This window comes from Mus caroli, chromosome 2 (assembly GCF_900094665.2).
Source record: "Mus caroli chromosome 2, CAROLI_EIJ_v1.1, whole genome shotgun sequence".
Lineage (NCBI taxonomy): Eukaryota > Metazoa > Chordata > Mammalia > Rodentia > Muridae > Mus > Mus caroli.
The window spans coordinates 112,859,549-112,885,614 of record NC_034571.1 but is presented as its reverse complement, the minus strand read 5'-3'; the positions used below and the strand labels follow the sequence as shown (position 1 = coordinate 112,885,614).

The following is a 26,066-nucleotide window of genomic DNA, read 5'->3' as shown; positions in this document are numbered from 1 at the left end:
GCAGAGGACGGGAGGAGCCCCGCTCCTAGAGGGGCTAGCAGCCCTAGGGAGGTTGAGGCAGGCCGAGATCCTTGTTGGCTTGGCTCTCCTGCCTGCCCTGGTGGGTGGGAGCTCTGCCCAGGCTTTCATGGCACCCTTCCCGCAGGTGGCAGAGTGTATGCAGGAGCTGGAAAGACATCTGCAGGAGCTTCAGGTAGCCTGGGCCCTGTGTGGACAACGCTCGGAGCAGACCCGGAGTCTGCAACAGCTGCGGCAGAGGCTGGAGCTGGCTGAGGCTTGGCTGGCCTCCTGGGAGCGCCTGCTGCTGGACCCCAGCTGTGGGGTAAGGGGAGGCAGACCCTGATATTCTCGGTTCCCTGACCCTTGGGGCTAAGCCTGGAGGGGCAAGGAGAGCCAGCACCCCAGAACGGAACGCATTTCTCTCAGCACTCGGTGTTGGAAGTGGAACGCCTGCTCTACAGACACGAGGGCTTAGAAAAGCTGCTGGTGGCCCACGAGGAGACATTCATTCAGCTTCAGACGATAACAGAGGTTCAAGGGCTGGAGGAGGGGAGGCTGGAGATACTGAGAAGAGGCACGAGGGGTGTTGGGGGGGACAGTTGGTCAATCTACAAGTTCGGGCTCCTTAGGGCAGCAAGGCCTTGTGGAGTCTTCCTCAAGGCTTCTCCTTTGGGAAAGCCACCAACCCTGTCACCCAGGGTTCCCATGGATGCATGAGGAGGGATGGTTTACTTCAGAGCTGAAGCATGATCATAGAAGGACAGCACTCTGAGTGGGAGGACTCGTGTTTGAACACTAGGCCTTAGCTGCACATCTGGCTGAGAGGAAGGAACTGTAGCATGGTAGCCTCATCGGACTACCATTATCTCCCTGGAGCATGTAGCCAGGTCACAGGGGCACAGGTATCCAGGGTCCACACTCTGGAGCAGGCCCAGGGGCCAGGAGTGCTTGGGGTGGGGGACTAGAAAGGAGGAGTGGGTGTCTCCCTTCTGACATCTGGGCCCCCATCTTGTATTTTCAGGAGGCAAAGGATGGTCATATCACGGAGGCATCTGTGGAACAGCAGCCCCCCACAGAAGGGAGGCAGGTGCGTGCTAGCTCTGACTACAGGCAATCCCATATTCAGCAACCATCCAGGCCTGCCACTGTGGCTTCTGGTAGACTCCTGCGTAACTTCCTGGGTGGTCTCAGAGAAGGCAATAGTTTCTACCGACAGAAGAGGAAAGGGGAAGAGAAGGGGCTTACCCCTACCTGCTTTGGTTGCCAGGTCAAGAACTCCCAACCTCTCGGTTGTCCTGTCTGAGCCCACCCTTGTTTCCTCTTTCCGGTGAAAACTGTGAGCAGTACTTTTCCTGGAAGAGTCTGAGGCCTGGCTTGGGGCCCTTTTCCCTGTCTTCCCCACAGCCTAGTACCAGCTTCCCGACCAGCAGCCATGGGATCTTGGCAAGGGAAGCCTCGAGCCTGTTCTCAGATATGAGGAAGGCAGAAGTGCCAAGTGGCACTGGGGTAAGAGCCCTCAGGCAATTAGAAGCCTCTCAGGGGGATAGAAGATAGCTCCCATAGGGAAAAGCCGGGGGCCCCTGTGATCCCTGCACCTCATTGCTCCCCAGGAACTGGCTAACGTGTCCCCCTTTGTACCTGAGGAGACTGAATGTGAGAGGCTGGAGGACAGAAGGCAGACTTTCTTCCCAAGGTGAGGTTTATAGGCCTGTCCTGACAGCAAGTTTGGCTGGGGCTGTAGGCAGAGGTCCAGCATGAAGCTGACAGGTCAGTTTAGAAGGCAGGCTGAGCATCGCTGAGTTCTGTTTGCAGTGCTGTCTGAAAAGCAGGCTGCAGGCTGGCAGCCAGCCTTGAGTAGCATGGCAGGTGGGCTGGAGGGGAAGGAAGGAGGGGCTGCTGGGGCCCAGGTTCCCAGTGTTATTGTACCTTACAGAACTATGAGCTTTTACAGCCCATACCTCTAGAAAGTGAGCCTTGCGGCTTTTCTCAAAGAACTTACTACTCTGAGTGCCTTAAAAACTCGCCAGACACAGATAATCAGTAGCAGAGGTAAAGATTTTCCTGTCCGGTCCCCTTTGGAGTCTGTACCAACTCCCTACCTCCGCCCCACCCCTTCCAGCCAGGGACTGTGTTAACTCTAAATGCTGTCTTGATTGGTCTAGACTGTGGCCACGCCCAGGCCTATGTGCAGAAAGAATGTGCAGAACACACCCTTTGCCATTTGTACCTGCCTCATGAGTCTGCTAGGCTCTCTGTGGCATGATGGTGGTGGTGGTGGTTCAGTTCCTCCCTGTTCCTTGGTCCTAGCTTCCTCCCTCACTGTCATCACCTCCCCTTGTTCCCACCTTCTTTTCAGAATCCCAAAGGGACCCTGGATTTTTCCACCTCCCTGCACTGAGCTCTCAAGGAGTCTGCTTGGAAGTGCTGAGCACTCACCCACATTGTAGCACCAGAGTAGAAAGGCAGACAAGGGCTTGACTCGGCATGCCCCTTAGTCCCTGAGCCAGGGACACAGCTTCTAGGAAGGGGTCATCTTAGACAGCATGAACCTTACCCTCTGGTTCTACAGCCTAGAACCCAAGGCCAGGCTCCCAGCTGAGAGCACAGACACTGAATTCGAGTGGGATACTGGTGGAATGGGTTTTTCTCTTTATCCCAAGATGCCAGGACTCAAGGCCCACTCTGTTGAGTGGGCTGGTGAGACCCCCACACGGGAGACCCTTGCTCCCACCCCTCAGAAAGCTGGAAGCCATCACACCTGCACTCTAAGGTGACAGGCTCCCTTCCCCATAGACTCCAGGCAAGAACATGCTATCACAGGGGCTCTCTCCAGCCCCCTCAGCTCCTCACCTTCTACACCTACCCCCCAGAAGGTCCACATGCCGTTACTGCTCTGGCCATCCCCCCAGTCAAGAGTCTCTCTGGGTGACCACACACCCCTAGATGCTTCCCTGGATTGTCTGCCCCAAGTCCTCACTCTCAAACTTCTTTCCTTGCTCTCTGAGACATGAGACAGCGCCTCTGCTCTCTAGCTCCATCCTGTCTTGTCTCTTTCCCTGATTCCAGGGGGATACAGGGTCAAGGTATCAGCATGCCCAGGACAATGGCAAGAAGTATAAAGGCTAAGGGATTAGGCAGACTGAACACAGGCTCTCCTTTGGCATGCTCAGCCTCGTGTGGATCCTGGCTTCATGCTCAGCCACCTCAGCCATGCCTTTCCTATCTCCAAGCCAAGGGGCTTCGGGCCCTCTAAGAACTGGGGTACTTGGGGCATCTAGAAGAGGATGTGAATACCTCCCCCCCCCCACACACACATACACCCAACACCAGTCCCCAGGTCCAGTCAAATACATCTGTCATATACATCTAGGCTGGCACTCAGCTGTGTGCCTGAAGGCCCTCATGCTGTAACAGGTGATGGCCATGGTGACAGCCACAGCTACGGTCTCTGGCGCAGCCTCCCTCTGCAAGCCTCCAGAGCTCCAGCTTGATCTGATGCACAGGAGGAGGAACAGGACTTGTACTAGACACACCAGTTTCTGGTGGTCCTGGGAGTGACCTGAGGGCGTGTACTTTACCACTGAGATTTAACCTTTTAAGATTGATTTATTTTATGCATGAGTACATTGTTGCTATTTTCAGACACACCAGAAGAGGGCATCAGATCCCATTACAGATGGTTGTGAGCCAGCCAGTGCTCTTAACCACTGAGCCATCTCTCCAGCCCCCCTTAGTTATCTTTTACTTGACAGCTAAATTGTGGCCTTGAACTCACTCCTGTAGCCCAGGCTGGCTTTGAACTTGTACTCTTCCTGACTCAGTCTCCTGCGTAGCTGGGATTAGAGACCTATGCCACCAGGTCCAGCTCATAGTGGCTTCTGATGGTGCCGGGACAAACACTTGCCTGGCTGACAGAACTTGCTGGGTCATGAGAATCAAAGTTGTTACACCCTACTCATCTCAGAGCCTCTAGTACCTGCTCACACCTCAGCTAGGAGCAGGAGGGATGTTCAGGGAGGGAGAGGACTAGACATCATGTTTAGGGAGGGTTCTGTGGTGGTCGGTTCCTAATCTCTGTTCTCCCTACAGGTCTAAACCTTGAGATGAATCCTCAGCTAACACCAATCCTCGGGGCTACCAGTGGAGACACATCTGGGGACCACTCGACTACTGACCCAGAGGTCCCCTCCCCAGGGCTGCTCAGAACCAGTGTGGAGAACACAGCTCCTGTCAGAGGACAAGCAACACTGATGTCATGAGTCACTGGCTATGCCTGAGATGAACCATGACTTCATTGCAAGATCTCTGGGCAAAGATGACAACCTGGGACAGGACCGGAACGTCCACACTCGTGGCCTCTTGGGAAGGGACCTGCTTTCAGAGTGGAAGTAACAGCCTGGTACAGCAGATAATCTTGGGACAGTGCCACAAGCACCTCCCGTTTATAAGCACCCCTGTAATATGTATAATGTTCCATGTCACAGTGTCCCGTCTCTAACGAGCCCCAAGTCCATCCATGCATGATGGCCATAGCACCTCTGCTTGCAGCTTCCAGCCTAGACTCTGTGACAGGGCTGCTGACACATTAGTGTCACCTGTAGAGGTCCCAGACACACATCTTTGTGGAGCTGTGCCTGGACATCAGAGTCTCCAGAGTCTCTGGAGCACTTGGTGATACTGGTCTTGAACTGGGAGTGGAAGGGGAAAGGAGTTGAAGACCAAGAGTGACCCAGGCAGGAGCCCAGCCAGGCTAGCTCAGCTGTCACTCGGGCCTAAACTGTTTGCGCTTTCTCCGCCGTTGCACGGCCTGGTGCATGGCCTCCCGCAGCCGATCCTGGTTGTTGCAGACGTTGTAATGTGTCAGCCGTAACAGCTTGTCCACATCTTCCTGGCTGTAGGTCACTTTTGTGTAGTGGTATGGGGAGTCGGAAGAAGACAGATTCACCTCCCCAGCTGCCTTCTCCTCCGATGTCCGTGGCACCCCTGTGGGAAGAGGGCAGTTTGGGCAGGAGGCCTGGGGTCACCAGCACTGAGGCAAGGCTGGGAGAGAAGTGACCAAGCAAACTCTCACCAGGGGCAGAGTAGTCTTGGAAGGAGTCATTGACCAAAGGGAAGTGCAGCACAGCTGGGGCTTCGGGCTGGGCTGGGTCACAGAACAGATGGCACTCCTGAGGCTGGCGCTGCTCCTCGGGGCTGGGTGAGATGGATGGGAAAGGGATGCCCTGCTCCTGGCAGAACCGGCTCAGAAGCTGCAGCTGCTGCTGGGCAGGCAGAGGGGGCATTAGAGGGCTTCCCAGTGTGCTCAACACAAGGCTGACTACACAAGGCCCTTCACTGGGACACACAGGACCTGGTGTGCAAACACCAACTCGGAGACTCCAGTGGACCCAGAGTCCCAGGCCCTCCTGAGTTAGTAGCCAACAACCCTCTGAAAGCAGGAGTCAGACTCCTCCCGGGAGCCATAGAGAAACGACAGGTTTACCAGGACCTCTGCAGGGTTCAGGCACAGCAAAGAGAACCATGGTACAAGATGGAGGAGCAGACCAGGAACTCAGCTCCCCACCCCCAGGGCAGAGTTAACTTTCCCGTAGGGGAATGCTGACAGAATCCAGCATCCATGGCACATAGTGCCACATTTTACCCACTAATGGAACCCGGGTCAGATACCAGACCCTAAATAAAGCAGATCCCATCAGGGACCCAGAAGACAGGGTAACCTGCATGGCCCACCACCCCTGCCACCTGAAAGGCTCCGTAGAGGTTGTAGTCCAGTGACAAGATGAGGTCCACATCCCGTGTTGGCTGCAGGAGGGGTGGGCAGCTAGTATTGATGAAATAGCCAACATCCAGGAGGCAGAGGTGGGGCTCAGCGGGTGTCAGCTGGTTGGGGAGCCTGTCCAGTTTGGAAGCTGCAAAGGTTTGGGGTGGGGGAAGCAGCACTCTCACTGTGGGTTCAGACCCACAGAGACTGTCCCCGGTTCTGGTCCCCACCAGCCTGCCACGTGTTTCCTAAGGCTGAAGGAACAGGAGAGCCAGGACTGAGCAGATACCTTTCCAGGCAGAGAAGTGAGAGTTCTGGAAATAGTCCTTGTGGAAATGGAGGCCGCGCGTGAAGTTGTGGGTGGCGTGGGCGAGGGGACGCTTTGTCAGGAGGTCAGTGAAGAGCTCGGCGATCCTGCCAGCCATTGTTGGTGGTTCTGCTATCTTCAGATGGGGAACCTGCTCTTTGTCTGCATGGGCAAGAGAAGGGGCGAGGCCATGAGGGTGACCTTAGGGAAAGGAGGCCTCTGATCCTTCATCCCAGTCTCCGTGGTGACCATGGGGGAAGGGAAGCAGTTGAGGGCCATGTGCCTCGGATACTCCCACCTGACGTGCCCACCTCTTTCCTACAGAGAAGCCCAAGCACCTACCCAGGTTGGCCTGATCCTGTGCCCAGCGGTCCCAGAACTGGCTGGGTTCTGAGGACCAGTACAAGCTGTCTTGCAGGCTGGCCGCAAAGAGATTGCTCCAGATGCCTGAGAAAGGGGTGACAAGTGAGGTCCTCACCTGCTGTTCCACTGAGCCCACCTGCCCTCTGGTTGAGGCGTAGGTGAGGGCCTTCCTCACCTTCCAGGAAGCAGATGCGGGACTCGGGAAGCTGCTTCACCAGCCGCCCCATGAAGAACTCAGAGCCAAAGAGCTCGGAGGAGATGAAGGCTCCATACTTGGGGAAGCCGACTTCATATGGAGAGAACTCGCACCACTCTGTGAAGACAGTCACCTCAGTCATGCAGGCCAGCGACCTGGGCACCCAGACTCCCACCAGGGACTTGACTTCAGGGTAGTCTGAGAGCCAGGAGGCTCTCAGGTCTTGTTACAAGCACGGGGCTAAGGCCCCTTTCCCAAATCCAAGGGTATAAGAGAGAGCTGGTGGGGTGATGGCTTTCAGTACTTGGACCAGGAGAAGGGAACATCAGATTCACCTCTTTATACACAGGACTAATTACACTGTACTCTACCACCCACAAGAGTATAGGTCCCAGTTCTGAAGCCACTCACCACCAAAGTCAAAGGTACTCAGGCCCTGCTCCTTGCTGTTGAGGGCACAATAGATAGGCAGAGGGTTCTGGCCTCGACTCAGGGCCTCTCGTTGATCTGAGAGTTTGTGTTCATGGGGCTGTGGGAGAGAGCTCGGCCTAAGCCCAGTTTCCCGATGCTGGGCGTCATTCCCATGTCACCTAGGGAAGGGCCCACCTCCAAGTGGCTTTGCCTTAGCTTTACCACCCCGGGGCCCACCCGTCTCCCTACCTTGTCGTGCAGCAAGGCCTCATTAATGAGAGCCCACAAGTTGGTGAAGCAGGTCGGGTGGCCCAGGCGAGCACGCTCAGCCAGCTCTTGCCGGTACCGCCAAAGTTGGCTGGGGGCCAACGCACCCAGCTTGCTCTTTGTCACCTGGGTCTTCAGCACCTCAGTGGGCCCTGCCAGGTCCTTCTGTGACCACTCTGGGTCCTCATAGAGGTTGGCCAGCGCCCTGAGGAAAGGAAAAACATAGGAGTTGGGGAATGGCATCACTAAAGGCCCGCCTCTGGCTGGCACCTCCTTGTTCCCAGGAGCACCCTGTGCCCTTCTACCAGCATTTTTCCCAGTCCATGCGGTTGGCTCAGGGGCCCATGGGGCCTAGGAATTCTTTCCCACTACATTCCCTTCCCCGACCCCACCAGCCAACGGCAACCTCCAGCACTCTGCCCACAACCAACCCACCAGGTGGATCCTGAAGCCCCCGTGATATAGGAGATGCAGTCGAGAAGGCCAAGCTCCTGCAGGCCGGCCAGCTGCCCATACAAAGACGTCATCGCCCGGATCCCACCGCCAGTGGCCATCACGGCAATCACTGGGATCTGGAAGAGGAAAGCCAGGTTCAAAAAGGGCCTGAGGGGTGGAGAAAGCTACACGGGAAGAGAGCATGATAGTCAAGGGGACGGTCGGTCAGCATGTGACTGAGTCTTGGACTGACTCTGAGTTACCCCTGTTAAAAATCTAGTCAGAAGCAGCCTTCCAAAGGGCTTGCTGTTTCAAACATCAGGGCTCCAGGAAGAACAGCCTAACGAGCCAGGCTTTATTGCCTATTGGCAGCCCATAAGCCTATTGGCCAGCTGGGATCACTTTCTGGAAGCCCCAAGGCTCCTTCAAAAGTCTCCCAAAGGTCCTGCTCTCCAGTGCTGGAATTTATTCTCTAGGAGACAGCTGAGGCTGGTCTGAACCTCTGAGGACTATTCTGAGCCAAGAGACCCTCCTTGTACTAGTGAGTCTACCTTACTCATCAGTCAGGTGGGGGACCAAGAAACAGGGAAGGCAGGGCAGCCTATGTGGAAACTCCCATCTGTGAGTAGCAGGCACCTCACCTATCACTCTGACAACATTGAGGAAGAGGAACGGAGCAGCAGGGCTTGCCAGTGACAAGCCTGAGTGGGCACCAGCTTGCACAACCGTCCCAGCACCGAGCCCTGGGACCAAGCAAGCCTGGCAAACACTCCACCCAGCCATACTCAACCCTCAGACCTCATCCTCGTGCAGGTCTTGGTCCAGCTGTAAGGCCTTTTTCAGCGCGGCAGCCACCACCTGCTTCCTCTTGCTTAGGAAGGCCTGCTCCTCGGGGCAGGGCCCACAGCCCAGCCGCACAGCCAGCTCCTTTGGTCTGGGGAGAAGGAAGAGACCCAGAAGCAAGTTACAGGAAAGGAAACTGGTTGGCTTCACCAGCCAGACCCTTCCTTGCTCTCCCTACTCCCTTCTCAGTCCTCACCATTACTTGCTCTGGAGGGAGGGGAGGAATGGGAACCCAGAACCACGCACCACGTGATTGTGGGAAAACAGATGTTGGGACTGGGTGCGTCCAGGGTCCGGGGCTGAGCTCCATCTCCAAGTCAAATCTCCCCCTCACCCACATCTCCAAAAAATGACGACAGGGCAGAGACGGCCACTGCCTCCATGGATTTGTGACAAAGAACCGCTATCCCAAGATGGCAACTCCTCAACAGCATCCACACCAAGAGGCATCCCTCCCCCTTCTCGGTGTGCTCGCTCTGCCTCAGCCTTGGGCAGGGTCCTCCCCTCCTGCCTGCTTATCTAGATAAGACACTGACCCTCAGTTTCCCAGGATGATGTACTGGGCAGGATGACACTGTAGCCAATCCAAGCGCGGACACTAAGAACAGCCTGTCCATGCTGAAGCCCCTGATGCAAAGCCCTATGCGCTCAGGAGGTGCTGCATCTCCGTCTCCCCCTCATCCTCCTGGCCGACGGACCACCCTGCCTGGGTGCTAGCCTGCCCTCCTGTTCCCCAGACAGGATCTTACCCTTCTTCCTTCTTGAGTTCCAGCCTCATCAGTGGCTCCTGGAAACCATGAGTACCTTAATGAGAAAGGCTGGGTACCTCCACCCCACTGTGGCCTCGGTGTACCCCAGAACATCCCCATGAACCCTTGGGCCCCAAGCACTTTCACAGGGTCCACCCTTGCACCCACTGATCGCCTCAGGCATGGCCTGAAGGAGGCTTCTTGCAGACCAGGGCCAGCAGCAGCCCTGTGCATAAACCCAGCTTCTCTTGATGACCAGATGTACCTGGGATGTGGGGAAGACAAGTCTCACCAGCTGCGAGGAGGGTAGAGTTCGTAGTGGCACCTTCAGCTGCTCATGGGGGTCATCCTTAGGGACAGGGAGAGAAAGGAGTCATGACTTCTTTCTTTGCTAAGACCCCACCAACTAACTCCCTGTGGCAGGGACAGAAGACCAGCAGGGAAAGGAACAAAGGCCCATGTGACCTGACAGACAGGAGCAGTATGAGGGGGCGGGGCAGGGGGAGAACAGCTCAGGCTGAGACAAGAGAGGCTGTGGCCCTAGGGCCCTGGGAGCAAGTCACAGCACCTGCAGATGAACATTCAGCTCTTGTTCCCAGCAGGCTGGATAATGGAAGTGGAAAGATCCAGTGCCCGCAGAGGCATCCTGTGGGCCCTCACAGGCCCCAGCAACCACAAGTTGAACTTTGCGCTCTGACCCTAAAAACAGGAACCAGAACCAAAACTCAGGACGGGATCTGTCCACGGAATGCCTTATCAAGTCTGCAGGGAAATCTGTCTCTGACATGGTCCAGATCTCCGGAGAGATGGAGCCCAGGGGAGGCCCCCCCATGAGCTTGCCTCCCAGGGGAGCCCCGGCATAAGCTTACCTCCCAACCTTTGGCCCTGCCTTTGGGACCTAAAGCAGCCAGTATAACAAGTTTACCCCCTCAGAAGAGGAGAAGAAACAGAAGAAGGGCAGAAGGGCTGCCTGCAGAGGACAGAACTCACTCTTTGGGTCTCCTGTCCTCTTCAGTTCAACGTGCAAGCAGGAGAGTTCTCGGGCCTACAGTCAAGAGATCCCCTTAGGCACAAGCTGTACATTGTGGGCTTCTGGTCCCTGTTCCCAGAATATTCTTTCATCACCCTTAGTCACTAAGCATTGACTTGAGATGTACTCTCTTGGGGAACATGCATGCCAAGGCCCCCAACTCGGCCTACATGATGCAGACTGTGTGGACCTGCATCAGGCCTTGAAGAACAGCAGACAGCATGAGGGATGAGCTATTAGGGGGAGCCCTGGGTTCCTCACTCACCACCAGGATGCCATTGCTGATGAGCTGTTCCTCACAGTCTGTCCTGGAAAGAGGCCCCAGTGACTCTCTGCAAGAGGCCAGGCACTCCTCCTCTACCAGGGAGGGGTGCTAGCCTTGGTGAGCTGGCACTGCCCCTCCAAAGAAAGGGGCTTTCCACTGCCACTCACCAACCCTACCCCCATCCCCACCCCCACCCCCGCTCCAAGACCAACTTACAGAGTCTGTAGCCGAAACTCAACTTCCAAGCACCCTTTCTCCTGGGAAGAGAAGCAAATCAGAGGGACTGGCAAACCAGACGGGCGGGGAGGCTGCCGAGGCCTTCGTAGTGGGGAAGTGCAACTGTCCCTTTCCAGGTCACTCTGTCTACACTCCCTGGACTTCTGACCAGGTGAGAAAGCAGTTGGAGACAGGACTGCTCCTTGGTGAAGTCACTTGAGATTCCTGGGCCTCCCTGGAGCAGGGGAGGTTCCGAAGCTCCATCTCCAGCACTGGGAACCCCTACTTTCCTGAGCTTTACCTGAGTACCCAAGGAGAAGCTCTGGCGCTGAGTCCCAATTTGCAGAGTCCCCACGTCAAACAGCACTGACAACACTGGGTCATCTTTGGTCACCAGGTCATGGTCAAAGACTTTCAGTTCCATAACATTCTGGAAGAGGCACAAAGAGAGGCAGCTACAGGAATGAGATGGCTGAGAGGTAAACGTGGCAGGGAATGGCAGACTAGGAGACACGTGTGACAGTGGAGCACAGGGACAAGGACAGGGCCAGACTTGATGCCTGGCCTACCTTGAGCTGCCTATGGATCCGGAAGTGGAAGGTCTGATTCCAGACAGGGTTTCGGCTGTTCTTGACCGTGCGTGTCTGGAGCGTGTGGCTGGAGGCCGTGGGCAGCTTAAGAGTCACATAGCAGTCAGAGGAGGTTACTGCAGGAAGGAGGAACATGTGTCGGGTATGATCAAGGAATTTCCCAGGCTGCCAGAGTCCACTTCCTTCTCCCCGAGACTTCATGTCCATAGGACTGAGCCCTCTGCCACTTTTGGGATCGTCTCTCCGGCAGCCATCTGCAAGACCAGCCTGGCCTTTCCTGGAGATCCTCCCACAGGTACTTAACCACTCTGAGGCGGGCCACCTGCTGCCTGCTTAGCTGAGGGACAGGAAAGCAGTGTGCTTACCTAGGTCCTTGCACGGCAAGTCACTGGCCTGGAGGACGCGTACAGTGAACAGGCATGTCTCCGGCACCTTTGCCTGCATGTAGACCGGGCGGGTTTGCTATAGATAGATGGGGTCAAATATGACAGGGCCACAGGAGAGGTCGGGACAAACTCTTAAGGCTTAATTCTCTACCAAAAGGACCAGGTCCACCTGTAGCCATCAGAATGCCAGAGTGACACAAGATACATCTACATGACACCTTCCCATAATTATATAACACCGTGCCAGCTCCATACATTTACTTATTTGTCACATATCCTGTGAAGGGAGCTATGACAATGGCCAGCCCTGAGAGGAAACTGAGGTCACTTTCCTAGGTTCTGTTTGGCTCAGAACACAGGCAAGCTAGTTAGTGTCACCCACCATTTCTGGGTATGGTATCCTTTGTCTTTTTATCCCCCTGTCTCACCATCCCACCCCACTCCTACTAAGAGGCTTTAGGGCTGATCTGAGATGTCAGATTAGCCTTCAAGGGACAGGAAGGAATACATTGGGGCTTAGGCACTGTGAGTGAGCTGAAACCCATGCCATCTACCCCATCCTGGAAATGGATGCTGCAGGGTTGGGACGGCAGCTACCAGTCCAGACCGCCCACACACTGGTATCCTCCAGACCCGATGGGGGTCTCGAGAGCTCCTCCCAACCCCCTGTGCTTCTGGAGCTGTGACACTTGGCAGTGTGCCAGGGTGGAGGACGCCTGTGCCACTCGGCCCTTCCTTTTGGTCTTCAGCCAGATCTCTGGAGAGGTACCAGGGGTCAGATACAGGGAGCGCCACATAGTCAGGGGCAGAGGTGAGGAAGTTCATCTCTGAGGCACCCCTGGGGCTCCCACATACCAAGCATCCGAGTCTGAAGCATGGAGCAGCTACTTTCTAGGGCTCCCAGAACAGTAGGTAAGATCCTCAGAGTTCTAAGGGTTCAAATCTATGGAATTCTGCCTGGAACCCATTCCCAGGACAGACCTTCATCCCAGTTCTGGCTTCTACTGCCTGGTCCTGAAGCTGGGACGTATCCCTCCCTTTGCTAAGAGAAGTCCACAGCTCCCTTTAGAAATAGTAGCCACCAGGCCCTGGATGGGGAGCCAAGTCAGAAATGGGAGCCCAGTGCTCTATGGAGCCTTACCAGAGCCATGAGACCAAGTCCACAGGAACAGGAATGATGGCGTAGTGGCCACAGAACCAACAACTGTCAGCTTTAAACCCAGAGCCAAGGTAAGCCAACTGGCCACACATTCCTCTTGGATCCCTCCCACAGACTCTTCTGCTCCACCCAAGCCCCACGCCCACTGCTGACCCAGCCACCTGCCCAGGAAGTGAGACACCTTAAGCTAATGCTGGAGTCAGTGATACCTCCTGGAGTTGGCCACAGGCTCCCTGAAGTCCATTCTCTGCAGTTGCTGATAGCTAGGCTAGCCAACCAGCCCTAACTGAGAGGAGGGGGTTCTCCTCTTGCTGTTAGAGGTTGAACAGGACAGTAGACAGTGGTCCCCTAAAATAGCAGTGAACGCTGGGGCTGAGGATCACGTTGTCGGTGGGTCCTTTCGCAATCTCCTTCCCAGTGCCAGCACGACAGGAATACCCAGTCTGAACGGGAGCCCTGGGCAATCTCAGAAGAGTACCTCAGGCCCCATCACAATTTTGAAGGGGCGTGGCCTTCACATAAAACAGCCCTTCAAAGCCACGCTAGGCTGCCTCCACCCCTGGAGCTGGGTGGCTAGGGATGAGACCTATGGGTTGGCATGCAGGGGTAGGGGCTCTCCCTGCTCTTCAGCAGGGTGACAAAGGAGTCTAGGGGTGGAGATCAACTCTTTCCTCAGAGAACAGCTCAGGAGGAACACGGTTCCTGTTCCTTCCTGATTACATTTATAGAACAGGGGGTCACCCTCGGTGCTCCAGACCCAGCTTCCCTGGATCTGGGGGAAGAAAAGCCCCAGATGTGGATCTGGCTTAGGCCTCCCAGTTAGGGTCATCCTGAACCTTCAAGCCCTCAGCAGGCCACCGAAGGCAACTGTGACGGGGAACATGAGAACAAGTGTATCAAGTGTCACCTTTTATTGACCGCTTCCTCTACATTGGCCCATGCCTATTCCCAAAGCTCTGGGAGCCAGAGCCATTATTATCTCCACTTTACAGGCAAGGGACTGATGCTAACATGCAGTGACTCACCCAAGGTCATAGCACTGGTGAGAGGCACTGCTGTGCCTGATCCTTGCTTCCTTGTCACCTGTGTGGCAATTTCCTGGGCACGTTCACCCAGACCTGCCTGGCATTTCCTGGACCTCCAACTAAATTCCAAGTTCCTGTTATGCCTGATCCCAACACAGGCGGGAGCCTGGGCAGCAGTCAGGACATATTCAAACTCCAGGCTGCCTCCAGAATCAAATGACCCCATTGATCCCCGCTGTCCTCTGCAGTGTCTGAGGGTCTCTTCAGTCAAGGCCTGTGGCCCTGGTGAGGGTGTCCATCAGTTGAAAGTAACTGTACTTGAGGTCATACTCCATGTCATACCAGAAATTCACTGTGGAGAGGAGGGGGACCTGGATGTGAGATCTGAGCCAGAGCCACCCCAACCCGATCCCTTGTTGGGCCATGACAAGGCCCTGCCCCCTGGATGCTCCAGGGGCTCCTTACCAGCAATACAGCCGTGGGACTGCTGGACATGGTGGAACCACAGAGCTGGCAGGTACAGCATCTCACCCGCCCGCACTGTGCAGTGAAGGGCCCGTGCCTGGCTGTAACTGGGGTACTGGGTCAGGTCTGGAGCCAAGGGGTCCAGTGGGATCCAGGGTACCTAGAGACACAGCAGCTGCCTGAGAGCAGGCCCTGAGGTCCCCAAAATCTCCAGCTCTGTCCCCTCTCCTCTCGGCTTGAAGAATCACAGCCTAGGGATTTTCGGAGTGGGATGCCACCTCCCCGACCCTTTGTGCCTATTCCCCCAGAGGTCTACCCACTCCCCAGAGCCCAAGAACAGGACAGACACCTTTTCCATGGCTTCCTCGTCCACCACCCTAAAAGTGCCCTCTTCGGTCAGCTGGTAGGTTGCTGGTGTGTAGAGATCTGAAGGCAAGGTCAGGAAGACAAGGGGCCAACAGCCTGTCAGGCACTCCCACCATGACCAGCACAGTGTTCCCTGCATACAGAGACCAGAGGGCTGGGGCCTGTGGCAGGGACCTCTTGCTGCCCTTCCCTCACCAGTGACTACCAGCTTCTTTTAGTTCATGTCACCTACTGTAAGGGATGAAGGGCCGGTCGCTGGGTGGATGTAACAAGAAGTGTTTCTCGCCAGAGACTACACAGTACAGATTCTCATAGTGGTCCTTGTGCACTGTTGACACATGGAAGGCCTGGAGTTAAGTGAAGGGAAGCAGGCCACACTGTCCTCAGCCCCACACCCCACACCCCAGCAGAGCCTACAGAGAAAGGAAAAGCCCACACAGGATTAGCAGACTTGGGGAGATTCCAAGGTTCTTGCAAGAATCACAGAACTTGGCCACCAAAAACTGGATGTGGACTCCCCTTCATCTGGATCACCAATGGGCGGGCATTATCTCCTGACCCCTGCTCTCCGATCTACCTGACTTCTGCAGAGGCTTCTAGAGACGTAAAAGGTACGGTATTCCCTGTCCCCAGTGCTCCTGCCATCAGGAGAAACTCTGCGATCTCCTAGTCCCACAACACCAAAAGAAATCGGAGGTGCTCGTTCTGGGGCCCACCTTTCTTCCCTCCTCCCCTCCCCACTTGAGAAGTCTCCACACCTACAGGATGTCACTGCAGATGCGTCACCCAGCCAGAAGTTCACAGCATCAGGCATCTTCCCTGTGGGACACAGTGAATTAATATCAGGCTGAGAATCACCCGTGTGGGGGGCAGTTATGCAGAAATATGGGTGAGAGAGAAGAGTGCCAACGAGTCTGGGGGAAGGTGACACTGGGAACACAACCCCAGTATGGCAGAGACAGCAGCCCTGGAGCGGGCAGATAGGTGGGCACCTGCCCCCACAGAATCAACACAAAAGGCAGAGAATAAACAAGCCAGCTGAACTCTATTTCCCCCCTTCACATCCATGCCCCGCCTCCTACCCACCACTCACCCAGTGACTCAGAGGCCCAGGGCACATGGGACTCAATGTCAGACAGAAGCTGGGGCAGCTCAGTGGGCAGGTTGGAACACTGTTTCTGCACATAGAGGACTCCTGGGTGCTGGGCCCTACCCTCCAACACATCCAGCACATGGCTTATGGGTAGGCGGCGTTCGGCAGGCATCACAAAGCGGTCCCCTCGCACTGCGTCCGCATAACCATCTGGCGTCACAGCCACACTCACCTCCGTGGAGCCCACTGTGGCTCTGAAGAACCAGACACTTGGTTTGTAGACTGCTACTAATGGTCACTGGTCCACCCAACCTCCCAAGGAACACCTTACCTTAAGTAGGAGGGGGACCACTTCTGGAGGGCTGGCCAGTGCTGCAGAGCATTTCGGATAATGCAGGGCCTGTTGGGGCACACCCAATCCCGGTAGAAGCAGAGTGGGCTTGGGGGCTCATCCAGGTAGGGCACAACACGAGGTACATTGAGGTCTTAAGAAAGAAATGGTTGGGGAGGAGGCATGAAATCAGTGGTACCCAACTTCCATCGCACTGCAACAAGAAGCCCTCTATGACGGACATCCTAAGCAAGGGTGTACTGCCGACCTAGGAGGCCACTGAGCTGGTGGCCACAGGCTAACTGGGGTGGGTCTGGCTCTGGATGACCCCACAGATTCATGTGTGTGAATCCTTGGCCAATAGGGAGTAGCACTAACAGGAGGTGTGGCCTTGTTAGAGGAAGTGTGTCATTAGGGGTGGGCTTTGATGTTTTATAAGCTCAAGTCTGGCCAGTGTGACAGTCTCTTCTCGAGGATCCAGATGTAGAACCCTCAGCTCGCCTCCAGACTGAATCTGTAAGCCAGCCCCAGTTAAATGTTGTCCTTTATAAGGGTTGTGGTGGTCATGGTGTCTCATCACAGCAGTAAAATCCTAAGACAGCCTCCAATGGTGATGTTCACTGAACATCTGAAATGGACCCAGCACCGGGCCTGGCCAGTGTGGCTGAGAATACCCCACCACCATCTCACCAAGTTTACGGATCATCTATCTATGCAGGGAGGCAACTGCCCAGTGACAACACTAGAAGACAGGTAGGGGCTGAAGTGAGCTCTGCTCTTACGGACCAGCAGCAGCGTGCTTGGCCATCTAGGGCCAACACTTATGCACTGTGACACCTATGGAGACATTAAGTGACTCTGTGTAACCCTTAAACTGATGTGGAGGCTCACATCTGTAAGCCCATCACCTGGAAGGTGGCATCAGGAGTATCAGATCAGCAAGTTCAAGGCCATCCTGTGTGTGTATGAGTGTGTATCTGTTGCTTTTCCCCATCCCAATCCAGCCCTGGGCCTGGGTGTCTTTAAGTCCTGTTGATTCTACCTGTTGTCTCTCAAAACTACCTTTGCTTTCCCTCTGGTGCTCTGGGTCCAATGTCAAGCTTCTTCTCCTGACCATCCCTTTTTAAACTGTCACTTGTTAGGAACAATCTTTATCTCCTTGCCTAGTTTTTCTCCACAGATTTATCATTACCCTACCCTGTATATTTTTTTCATGTTTCTTTTTTTTGTTTGTTTGGTTTTTTTTTTTTTTTTGGTTTTTCGAGACAGGGTTTCTCTGTGTAGCCCTGGTTGTCCTGGAACTCCTCTGTAGACCAGGCTGGCCTGGAACCACAGAGATCTTCCTGCTTCTGCCTCCTGAGTGCTGGGATTAAAGGCACAGGCCACCATCACCTGAGCTGGAACTGCCCTTTTCCATCCTTCGGATTTTCTATAGTTATGCTAGTTTTATTTGCTCACCATTTCCTTTAGAGGATGGGTATTTTTCTCCCCTGAAGCTTCAAAATGAACTTCAAACAATTCCTTTGACCCAGCAATTCTGTTAAGAATTTGACTGACAAAAATAAACATAAACACAAAGTCTGCTCCAAACTCAGTCCTCACTGCTTCCTGGACATGGCAGGCACACCCCCTCTGAGGGCTTGGCTGACCCATCAACCGTCCTCCAGGGCAGTGCTTCCTAATGCGCTACCCTTTAAGACAGTTCCTCATGTTGTGGTGACCCTAGGCTGTAACATCATTTCGTTGCTACTTCATAACTGTGATTTTACTAGTTATGAGTCATAAGATAAATGTCTGATGTTCAGGATATCTGACATACGACTGCTCTGGGGTCTCGACCCCATAGGTTGAGAATCACTGCTCTAACCACCTGTGTGTGACACAGCGAGTAAATTGACAAAATTGTGCTTGATCGATTGCTCTCCCTGTGTGTGGGTGTGCGCATGTGTGGTGTGTGCCTGTGTATGCATGTGTGGAGGTCGTTGACATTAGGTGTATGCCATTCTCCACTTTATTTTCTGAGACAAAGTCACTGAACCTGGAGCTCAGCAGTTGCTAGGCTGGCTGGCCAGGGAGCCCCTGGGGTCCGCCTGCCTTTACCTCCCACCTCTGGAATCCCATCAGACGTCCACCATCACCACACCGGTGCAGTGTTTTCTGTCAGTGCTGGGGATGTGACCCCAGGTCATCATGTGCTTAAGAGCGTTACCTACCCACTTAGCCATCTCTCCAGCTTGTTTAATGATGGGGTAGTGAGGACCAGAGGAAGAGGAAACGAAACACACAAGATGAACTGGGCGGCTGCCTACAATCCTCAAAGCTTGGAGTCTGAATGAACGAGGGAAGTCGCCTGCTTCTCTCCTCAGAAATCACCAGCATCCGAGATGTTTGAGGTGAAAGTATAGCAGCAAGGCAGAGCACGGGGACTCAGCACCCCGCTGGCTTTGAGAACGGCACCATGACTACCGCTGGAGCTGTGCTGGGTCTAGAAAACTATAACTGCACCCCACGAAGGCAGCCAGGCGTGCGAGCCTGAGCTAAGGAGCGTCCGCCAGCTAAAGAAGGGTACACACGAAACTGTGTGGCCACCGGTCGGACACTCATGCACACTGAGTTCCCGGGTCCCCAAGCTCCCTCCGCGCTGTCCTCGCGTGGTCGCTGCTGCCTGTGAAAGTCCACTCACCGCGAGCCGCTGCCGGGAACTCTTGCAATGCCCTCCGAACTGCCTCCAGAGCGGCCTCCGCCATGACGCCCGCGCGACAAGAACCCGCCCCTATTTCCGCTCCAGGACCGCAGCCCCGCCCCCGGTTCCGCCCTCTAGGAGGTGCAACAAGCGGCGCTCTTCTCAGAATTTGCTAGCCAGTTAACAAATGATTGTGTTTATTGACAATTTCATACATCCGTACAAACGAAACGTTAAAACAGCCCCACCCCGTACAGCCGGGGAGGAGACAGGCGCCACAGTATAAAAGTTATAAATAAGGGGCTTTCAAAACTGGGATAGGACAAATCTGGACGTGGGCAGCAGTTGCCAGTGGCCTCAGACATGCAGAAGGGGACAAAGTGCCACAGGCCACAAGACCCCACCATGCAGGGTAGTGGCGCTTTCTCTAGAAGGGCAGGCTGGTATAAAGACCTCTAAAACCTGGTGGAGGTCAGGGCAGTGGGCCGGCTTCTAACCCCCACACTGCCAAGGGGCCCACCCCAAGTGGCTACCGTTCTTTGGGCTAGGAGTTTGGCTATGCGTGTGGTAGAAAAATGGGAACACATGGTTTGGGTATTCACATGGTTTGGGTGTACTTAACACTCAGGTTGAACCAACAAAGCTAAGCACCCATTAAACCTAGTTTCCTGCTAGCCTCTGCATTCAGAGCTGGGAAGTGGCGTTGAGGTTTCGACAGGTTTGTGTTATCTAAACCTGACGAAATGTCACTATTCTGCCTTCCCTGATGCAGAGGAAAGGAGGGCCCAGGCCCAAAGACATACTCACTCCAATTCTGCAACCACTTCACCACTTCTTCCAACATACAGCTTCTCTCTCTTTCCGCTACCCTCTAACCATTACCTTAACTCTATCCCTACCTCTGCCACCTACCTGTCCGGCTATTACTTTTCCAGTGGTCTCTTGCCCAGTGCCTTCATTCCACAATTTCCAGTGTCCAGTATTTCTGGGCACTCAACACTGCCTTTGAAAAGAGCCTCCTCCATGAGCCAGGTGACCCATAGGCCATCTCCAGTCAGCCTGGCTGTGGACACCAAGACTCCAGAACTTCAATTAGTGTATCCATCCCTTTTTGTGTTTCTGGATCAGAATTCCAATTAATCCAGGCTAGTGAAGCTGAGGCAAAAATGTGAGGACACCAGGTGCATACCAGCCAGGCAAGTGTTCTAAAATGAGCACTCAGCACTCAACTGTGCATATGATTTGTGTATGTGGTGTGTATGTGTGTGTGTGGGGGGGGCAAGGTTCTAGGAAGGTGGGCCAGTGCCCTGTAAACCATAAGGGTACTCCCAATACAGGTTTCTGATTGCGCATTGCCCAGGATGTAGGGAGAAAGTGGTCCCCAGGGATTCAACAGTCTGCTGGAGACCAGGGATAGAGAACAAGGAAGCCTAAGGGGCTGAGGAAAGTAGGCCAGGCTTTGCTGTCTGCCCAGCAGAGGGGTTTCACTGTCCTGCAGCAAAAATCCCACAACTAGCTCCACAAGGGGGAAAAGGGATGGGGGCAGAAAAACACTAGGGCTCTCTTGCAGGGAACATGGGATTGGAATGTGGGGGCTCAGTTTCTGATACCAACTCAAGTCTTCTAATGGCTGGGAATACCCTGGAGGCCAGGCAGCTGTCTCACTGCCAGGAGTTGGGGGGAAACTACCCCTGCTCTGGCAGGCAGGGGAGTGCAGCTGGTGTGGGAGTAGAGGTAAAGGTTTACAGTTGGCTTTAGGATACGAAATAGCACATTACCTTTCATCTCTACCCCAGAGTACCCTGTGTATGCTCCGCCCCTGGGAGCTCATCCCTGAAGAAACTTCAAATGGCTTCTAAGAAGAGAAGGCCAGCCCTTCCCGATGTCCCCAGGTGAGGCAGGCTGCCCTCCTACCCCTCACAGCACCAAGATGACATAGATTCAAGACTTGCCCTGCTGTGAGCCCCAGGCTGGGCTTTAGAGGCAGGAGTCCCAAGGAAGTGAGGCAAAGTCAGGGAAATAAATTAATAAATACAGGGGCCCCATGAGGGCGGCTGGGAAGGCTGCTTTGCCTCTCAACACTGATCACTGCTGTCCACTCCAGACATTCCCACCTTTTCTTGAGTGGAAGCAGGGCTACAGTTTGGAATGGAGAGCCTTTCTCTTGGGACAGGCTTCAGGAACTCAGAGTCTGCGCTCCATGCGCCGCTCCACAGCTCTTAGCAGTAGCTCAGAGTACTGCTCCAACAGGGCCTGCGTCTGCTCAGCCCCCACAGCCCCAGGGCTGCCACCTGGGCTGGACAGCACTGCCCCAGCCAGAGCCTCGAGCTCCTGTCGCACTGAAGAGAAGGTGTCTCTCAGGAGACGGGTGATGTGACTTTGTTCTGCCGAAGGTGTCTTACAGCTGGTCACCTGCAACAGGAACACTGAAAGTGAGCTGGAGAGCAGCAGACAGTGGAATATAGAAAAGGGGGCTCTGCCGGTGCCTTGCCCACCCAGTAGAAGGGACTGCCTAGGAGTTCTACACACAAGATCAGGATGGCCAGAGTCACTCTGATGGGTGGCCCAGATGAGGATCCCTCCAGACTACTAGAACCATTTACTTCTTGACAACTTTTCCCAACAACTCTCTTTCAAATGTGACAGTTACATTGTTTCTTATATCTAAGGTGCCCAAACCATTTTGGGATATAAAAAAAAAAAAAAGATAACAGCCATGAATTGGGATTTTCTTGAATAACTACATTATGACCCTGTTTCTCACCTAGAAATAACCAACAGATTCTGGGGCTGCGAGGCCTGGCCTGGCTTCTGACCCTCCCCTTTACAATGCTGGAATATCCTTGAGTGCTGCATCCAGTGTGCAGAAGCAGCTTTGTTGTTACTGTTTGTCAAGCACTGCCTCCAGTGGTTGCCCCACACTCACCACACGGTAGAGCTCCACTGCCTGGCGTACATTCCCCTGGAGCTCTGCCACGAGCTGTTCACACTGTTGCAGACTCAAGGCCAGTTCTGAAGGACAAACATCAGTGAGGCCCCTGCTTTTTCAGGCATCCCAACCCAGGGCTCTCAGAGCAGAGCTATAATCCCTACCAGCCGACAATCCCGGCCTCTTGCCCCACCTTCTTCCAACACCTTTCCCAACACCACACAAAGTTTAGAAGGAAAAGCCAGCCCTAACTCTAGCCCCAGAGCCAGCCCTAGTATCCAGACTAAAGGGTTCACTGGGTCACGGGGAGATCATGAAGGGTGGCAAGAGTGTCTCACCATCAGGGGTGTGACTTATGGACCAAGACAGGAGCAGACAGGACAAAAACGCCAAAGGCCAGGCACACAGAAATGGGACAGAGCCAGAAAGTAGCCAACAGAGACAGAAAGGATGGGCCAGGTGAGACTGGGGAGCGGTGCACACCTGAGTCCTGGCTCAGGGCTACCCCTGGCCTGCTGCTTTCCACAGGGTTACGAGTCTTCTCAGGGGACAGGGGCTGCAAGCTCTCAGGGCCTTGGAGAAGGTTGTTGACTGGCAGTTGCTGGGCACAGGGGTGGTTGGGTCCAGGATGAGCCTGGCACTCTGTCCTAGATTTATGAGTAGCACCCTCCCCTAAACAGGAGTGCTTTTCAACTGTAGTATGAGCCTTTCCTAGGCTCACCAAGGGGCCCGATTGTTCTGTTTCATTGTGGGCCAGGCCCTTGGATACAGGTGAGAATGTGGTCAGAGTAGGACGGTCGGGAAGTGGTTTGGGGATGTCCAGGACAAGGTGAGCCCTGCTAGGCAGAGCTAGTTTGTTGAATGGTGAGATTCGGATCGGTGCAGGAGCTTGAGGTTCAGTTGTCAGGCCTGGATTCTCGCCAACAGAAATACTACGCGCTAGCTTGGCCATAGAACTGGTGGTGTGGTTCTGGTAGGAGTGGGGCTGAGATGAGCAGCCGCCAGCTTGTGGCAAGGATCCTAAGCTGCCCTGGGTCTCTGCCTCCCGGAAGAGCAGTGGACGTGATGAAGGCACCTCATCTGCATTGGGGACAGGGACAGATGCAGGTCGCGTGGTGAGGAAAGTGCAAATGCTAGGCTCAGTCCCCCAGTTGCTACTCTCCCCTGGGCGTAATCACTAAGGGACATGCAGTGGCAAGCATGGTGACATGCCAGGGCCACATTAGACCCACCTTCCTCCAGCATGCCCACATACATGTCTCACATCCCCCACAACCTGTAGTTGAACTCAAGGTTCCTTACCCTGTGGTACCAAACTATGCACAGACTGGGCTTTCTGGAGTCCAGCTAATGGCCGGGTTGCAGCCATTTTCTTGGAGGCCCAGCTGTTGTCCACGTTGTTACGCCGTCGTGGCAACAGCACAGGAGCCACCTGCTTGGGGCCTGAGTTGCCAGAAGAGGGTTCCATTTCTGGGGGTGCTCCTGGAGGAGTGGCACCACTGCCTTTCAGCTGCTCACCAGACACCTGTGATACCTGGTCAGGTCTGGACATCAGGGCCAAGCCTGAGGAGGATAGGGATGGTTCCCTACAGGGAGAATGGGTTCAGAAGAAGGCCCAGAGAAGGCTCAGTGCTTTCCTCCCTGAGCTGGCCAGATGCTCTCACAGACAGAGATGCACCAGGAGAGGACAGGCACAAAGCAAGACAGAGTCTGCGTGAGACCACCTGCTTCAAATCTAGGAGTACAACGTCCCCTTCTGGAGAGATGTGAGGAAGGCTACATGCTGTGCCAGGTGCAGGAGCACCAGGTGAGCAGAGCCATGTGGGGTGGTCTGTACCTGAGTGGGGAGGTCTGCACTTGCAGAAGGAATCGTGATGAGATGCTCCGAGACTCTGTCCTCTCTAGCACCCGTGCTGGGCCCCCTGCAGGAGGCACAGAAACCGTGAACTGAGTCAACAGTTTAGTTCTTGCCCGAGGTCTTGCAGCCCCTACAAAGCAACCTAAGGCACTGCCTACTGGACCCTCCCACTCAGCTAGGGGAGAAGGGCAGATGTAGCTGACTGAAGGCTGGCCCACAGACCACACCTGGAGCAGTCCCATTGGCCAGAGTCTCAAAGTGCTGTTTTAGAAACTGTTCCTGATCCGGGGTACGAGGGCCGCCTTCCTGTAGCCCACAGAGGCCAGTGCCTCCCTCTTCTTCCTCCTCTTCATCACCCTCGGCTGGCTCTTCCAGGTCTGAGGAGATGCCATCCACACTTAGGGGCTCTGTGCTCTCAGAGTCTGGATGGGGGAGGGGAAAGTCATCACACTGTACCTATCGGTCACAGGTCTGCCTTCCCTGCTTCACCCCATTGTCTCTTCCTCATGGTACAGCCTTACCTTCATTAGGGTGTTCAGGGCTGGAAAGCCGGCTGCTGCTGTAATCCACAGAGCATGCACTGTCAGGACTGTGCTTTTCTGAGCCCCTGTTGCCTGGGTACATTCTTCCTAGGGATCCTCCAGTTGGAGCCTGCACCTGAAACGCACTGCTGGGAAGGCCAGCAAAGGAAGGAAAGACAGTGAGCAGGGGCCAGCAGCTCCACTCAGCTCCTGCCTGTGAACACGGCTAGGGAGGAGGTGGCCTGGAGGCCAACCATTGCCCACGTAAAAAAACTCAGAGGGAAAGAAAGTGTAAGGGCCGCAGAGCCCATGAGTTCTGGCCAGGGCACAACCCTTGCCTGGTATCCATGGTAGGGCTGTCACTGGGTTCCGGGTAGACAATACCATCTTCAATGGGTTCAGGCTCCAGATCTTGGGCAAAGACTCCTTCCTCTTGTGACAACAATTGGATAATGTGGGGGCAGGAGCAGGGTTGGGAGGTCTGAAGCCGAGGGGCCCTTTCATTCTGGAAACACACAAAGAAAGGGGTACTTGTGAGGATTGCTGGCATGAGAAGAAGGTGTTGGTGAACAGCAGTGCTGCGGAAGCAGAGTGTTGTAGCTCTGGGGACAGGAAGCAGGAGGCCAGGCTGGGCTCAGCTGGGATACTAAGCCTCTGGAAGAGCTGTTTTGGCACTCAGACTGCCAGGCTCTTGCTACTCAACACCAAGAGTCCTCCCCAAAGCTCCCTGTACCTCTCGGCCCACCCCACTCACAATACAGCCCAGTCAGTTCTACTACAACTGAATTTCAGATGAGCCACCTGCCACAGAGACTTCCTGTCTCTGTGTCTTCTGTGCACAGAAGTACCCAAGCGCAGGCCCCGGCTGTTAGCACAGGACTGGCTGAGGCTTCCTGAGACCTCTAGAGAGCTGGGAGAAAGATAGCTCACCTGACTGACACATGACAGCTCAGGGGCCTGTGGACCATGCTTCCCAGGACCAGCTGGGGACACAGCCAGTGAGTCCTGGCTAGGGCCTCGAGGGCTCGGGGCTAAGGTCTCTAGCTGTCTCAAGTCCAACATGGAGCGAACACTGAGCTCCACACCTGGCTGAGCCCAGCGCCCTCTTCTTTTAGGTCCTGTGTTAGCTACAGGAGCTGGGTCCAGGAACTCCATGGTGTCCTGTGCCTGGTGGTTGTGGTGAAAAAGGAGTACTAATTAGAATTATATTATCAGCAAACATATGTACATATTGTCGGCATGAATGACACCCTCTGTGCATTAGCTCATTTTATCTTTACAGTCATTTTATAGAGTAGGTAGCATGATTATCCCAGGTCTTACACACGAAGGAAACAGAAGCACAGTGGATTTCTGTGACTAGCCCGAGTCCATGTGGGACCTTAAGTGGCATGCAAGCGAGGTTATCTCTATTCTAGACCTCACAATAGGAACCTCTTTAGTTTCTGCCTTTATCTGGTGTCTTACCATCTAGAGCTAGGACTCTTAAATAATTCTGTTCTCTGAAGCTACCCAACAGAACCCAGAGTCCCATCTTAGCACTAAGGCCAAACCAACAATGAGGGACTGAGACCCTGACGAGGCCACTCTGTGCGGCTGCTACCAACAACACAGAGTGCTAGACTCAAAAGTCCAACTTGGGACATGTGAGGGTTGGGCTGCTTTGGGGCTTGCTGAAAATGTCTCTCCTTCTCTGGCACTCTGAAATATCCACGCAGCAACAGGTATTCCTGCAGCCTTTCCCTCTGACTGCTCTGCACTAACTTCCTCATTGGGGTCTTCAGAGCTAGAGTTCCCTAGGTTTCTCCTTGCTGGAG

General features: G+C 54.6%; 4 protein-coding genes across 9 annotated transcripts in view; 1 reads left to right on the top strand and 3 right to left on the bottom strand.

Annotated features, from left to right (window-relative positions):
• Window positions 1-4,259, top strand: part of Sptbn5 (spectrin beta, non-erythrocytic 5) — a 44,716-nt gene extending 40,457 nt beyond the window's left edge. The window contains exons 62-68 of the mRNA XM_021179151.1: window positions 146-322; window positions 427-531; window positions 1,022-1,087; window positions 1,405-1,506; window positions 1,611-1,693; window positions 2,570-2,697; window positions 4,090-4,259. Of these exons, the coding sequence (XP_021034810.1) occupies window positions 146-322; window positions 427-531; window positions 1,022-1,087; window positions 1,405-1,506; window positions 1,611-1,693; window positions 2,570-2,697; window positions 4,090-4,259 (831 nt within the window). The remainder of the gene's footprint in view (window positions 1-145; window positions 323-426; window positions 532-1,021; window positions 1,088-1,404; window positions 1,507-1,610; window positions 1,694-2,569; window positions 2,698-4,089) is intronic.
• A 153-nt stretch (window positions 4,260-4,412) lies between these two features.
• Window positions 4,413-14,070, bottom strand: Pla2g4b (phospholipase A2 group IVB). Its single transcript, XM_029474613.1, has 20 exons — window positions 14,004-14,070; window positions 11,799-11,895; window positions 11,413-11,549; window positions 11,145-11,273; window positions 10,844-10,884; window positions 10,628-10,670; window positions 10,323-10,377; window positions 9,901-10,031; window positions 9,598-9,681; window positions 9,333-9,370; window positions 8,539-8,674; window positions 7,741-7,877; window positions 7,288-7,510; window positions 7,039-7,156; window positions 6,607-6,744; window positions 6,411-6,515; window positions 6,051-6,230; window positions 5,743-5,909; window positions 5,072-5,258; window positions 4,413-4,983 (listed from the first exon to the last, which is right to left on the bottom strand). Exons 2-20 carry the CDS (start codon window positions 11,875-11,877, stop codon window positions 4,763-4,765), a joined length of 2,349 nt encoding a protein of 782 aa, XP_029330473.1. The 5' UTR covers window positions 11,878-11,895; window positions 14,004-14,070; the 3' UTR covers window positions 4,413-4,762.
• Window positions 13,875-19,029, bottom strand: Jmjd7 (jumonji domain containing 7). Of its 2 annotated transcripts, XM_021150347.1 has the most exons (8): window positions 18,942-19,029; window positions 16,259-16,412; window positions 15,928-16,181; window positions 15,597-15,653; window positions 15,067-15,162; window positions 14,818-14,894; window positions 14,469-14,628; window positions 13,875-14,355 (listed from the first exon to the last, which is right to left on the bottom strand). In XM_021150347.1, exons 1-8 carry the CDS (start codon window positions 19,003-19,005, stop codon window positions 14,267-14,269), a joined length of 951 nt encoding a protein of 316 aa, XP_021006006.1. In that variant the 5' UTR covers window positions 19,006-19,029; the 3' UTR covers window positions 13,875-14,266. The 2 variants fall into 2 exon arrangements, with proteins under 2 accessions (XP_021006006.1, XP_029330474.1); XM_029474614.1 differs by lacking the exon at window positions 15,067-15,162 and having other exon boundaries at window positions 18,942-19,022.
• Window positions 19,030-19,128: 99 nt separating this feature from the next.
• The window catches only part of Mapkbp1 (mitogen-activated protein kinase binding protein 1), a 55,804-nt gene continuing 48,866 nt past the window's right edge, over window positions 19,129-26,066 (bottom strand). For 3 of the 5 annotated variants that reach the window (XM_029474034.1, XM_021152522.2, XM_029474035.1), the window contains 9 exons: window positions 25,180-25,416; window positions 24,588-24,754; window positions 24,250-24,398; window positions 23,956-24,150; window positions 23,708-23,792; window positions 23,173-23,456; window positions 22,354-22,950; window positions 21,868-21,953; window positions 19,129-21,353 (listed from right to left, as the gene is read on the bottom strand). In XM_029474034.1, coding sequence (XP_029329894.1) covers window positions 21,126-21,353; window positions 21,868-21,953; window positions 22,354-22,950; window positions 23,173-23,456; window positions 23,708-23,792; window positions 23,956-24,150; window positions 24,250-24,398; window positions 24,588-24,754; window positions 25,180-25,416 — 2,028 coding nt within the window. In that variant the 3' untranslated portion in view covers window positions 19,129-21,125. The remainder of the gene's footprint in view (window positions 21,354-21,867; window positions 21,954-22,353; window positions 22,951-23,172; window positions 23,457-23,707; window positions 23,793-23,955; window positions 24,151-24,249; window positions 24,399-24,587; window positions 24,755-25,179; window positions 25,417-26,066) is intronic. The other 2 variants (XM_029474036.1, XM_029474037.1) reach the window with 1 other exon arrangement.

What these genes read in the sequence shown, in the direction of transcription:
- Pla2g4b (XM_029474613.1), bottom strand. Translation starts at nt 11,877, where the DNA reads ATGCAGGCAAAGGTGCCGGAGACATGCCTGTTCACTGTACGCGTCCTC. An exon ending in ACAGGATCAGGCCAACCTGG is followed by an intron (nt 6,231 to 6,410) that starts GTAGGTGCTTGG and finishes TTGCCCATGCAG; the next exon opens with ACAAAGAGCAGGTTCCCCAT. An exon ending in CCAAGACTACTCTGCCCCTG is followed by an intron (nt 4,984 to 5,071) that starts GTGAGAGTTTGC and finishes CTCTTCCCACAG; the next exon opens with GGGTGCCACGGACATCGGAG.
- Jmjd7 (XM_021150347.1), bottom strand. Translation starts at nt 19,005, where the DNA reads ATGGCGGAGGCCGCTCTGGAGGCAGTTCGGAGGGCATTGCAAGAGTTC. An exon ending in CGCATCTGCAGTGACATCCT is followed by an intron (nt 15,163 to 15,596) that starts GTAGGTGTGGAG and finishes ATGTGTCAACAG; the next exon opens with TGCACAAGGACCACTATGAG. An exon ending in ACGAGGAAGCCATGGAAAAG is followed by an intron (nt 14,629 to 14,817) that starts GTGTCTGTCCTG and finishes CTGTGTCTCTAG; the next exon opens with GTACCCTGGATCCCACTGGA.